Raw genomic sequence first — 1,525 nt, forward strand, 5'->3', positions numbered from 1 at the left:
ATGGTTAACTCCTCCATCCTCCTTGAGGTGGAAATCAGCTGTCGATACAATCGTTTCCACGGTACCTTCATGTGTAGCGCAACCACACTCCGTCCTTCTTTGTGACCGAGTTAATCTGATTTGTCTCCTTATTGCCTACTCATCCTTCTTATTGAGCAGACTTTCCTCATATTCACCGATTTTAACTGGGAACTGTGACCATCAATACCTCGAACTCTAGTACTGAAGGCAGGTTGAGTAATTAGTAGCCAATTGTCTACCTAAAAAAAACTTCCAGGGAGAGCAAATCTTTTCCAAAAATAATTGGCTTCTGTAAAAAGCAATGCAATAAAAATAGTAGCCTTTAATCGACAACTTTTTGGATGATATTTTAAGGACAGAGAACAGGCTGTAAGGCATGAGAACAAACAGATTGTTTAAACAACCGACAGTTATCCACCATATGGTCATAATCATAAGTCATTTTAACTGTCAACTTAGCACACACTTCGTTACTCCTCTCTCTACCTCTCTTTAAAAGTAATAAAAATCTCAAGAGATATCACCGGCAGCCCTCTGAGCACAATTTGGATTCAGCGCGGGGAGCAGCGATCTGATTGGTTCGTTCCAAACCAGCTCCAATTTTAATTGGTTCCTAGATTTATCTGTTACTGGAATAAATAAAAATGGATTGTAATTTTATTTAAAAGCCTTTAAAGTACATCTTGCATTAGACATTAAAAGGGAAGACTTAACAGCAGCTTTGGCTAGGTGATGGATTAACTTGTCAGTAGAAGGGGAGTTCGATGTTTTGCAGTATCGCACATCCGAAAAGACCTTCATCAAAAATTCTGAAGGATTTACGATCTTTAACGTATTATTTCTGAGATTGATTTATTTCATTGTGATTGGTAGAAAGTGATTAATAGGACCACGTTTATTGAGATGGCACATTACAAAGATGGAAGGAGTGTTGACAGTGAAAAGAGGGGGTAATTAATGAAGCTACCTCGTACTGCCACAATTCCAATCTCACGCAGAGTAAAATGCCATGGAAAGAATAGGTGTGGTTGGTGAGGACTACTTTGCGACTTCCTTTTTCCCCTTTTTGTGCAAAACGCTGCTACTTAAGTGTCAGAGCCTTATTCCTCAACCACGGCTTTCATTACTTTAAAGTGGGCTGATTATGATGCTTTGACACCTCTAGGAATGCGGTTTTAGAGCCTTCAAAGGGATACTAAGTATCTGACAAATTATTTTCCACCTTGTATTCTCCACAAAATACTGGCCGTGACCTTATTGAACAAGCATTGCGGGCCGGTTTCGTGGCTTGCTATCTCATGAACATTAAATATAAGCTGGGTCTTGAATAGTTCCATTTCCACACATCCTCCTTCTATGAAATAATTACACTAAGTCAGTTAGTCACTTTGTATTTGGATGTCCAATGGAAGTGAAGAGCCATTTTTTACCGGACATCGCGGTTAAAGTCGGTGTTCTATGTCTGATCCAAGTTGAAATTTAGACGGAGAGGACGTCTGTGTTA

The 1,525-nt window shown here is 39.4% G+C and overlaps 1 protein-coding gene across 1 annotated transcript; it reads left to right on the top strand. All coding sequences in view use genetic code 11, as the record gives it.

Annotated features, from left to right (window-relative positions):
- On the top strand, positions 1-627 carry EGR_05946 (hypothetical protein; the record flags this gene model as incomplete). Its single annotated transcript, XM_024495195.1, has 2 exons — positions 1-61; positions 521-627. The coding sequence occupies 2 exons, from the start codon at positions 1-3 to the stop codon at positions 625-627; spliced, it is 168 nt and encodes a 55-aa protein (XP_024350414.1).
- Positions 628-1,525: the final 898 nt, after the last annotated feature.

This window comes from Echinococcus granulosus (assembly GCF_000524195.1).
Source record: "Echinococcus granulosus chromosome Unknown EG_S00048, whole genome shotgun sequence".
Lineage (NCBI taxonomy): Eukaryota > Metazoa > Platyhelminthes > Cestoda > Cyclophyllidea > Taeniidae > Echinococcus > Echinococcus granulosus.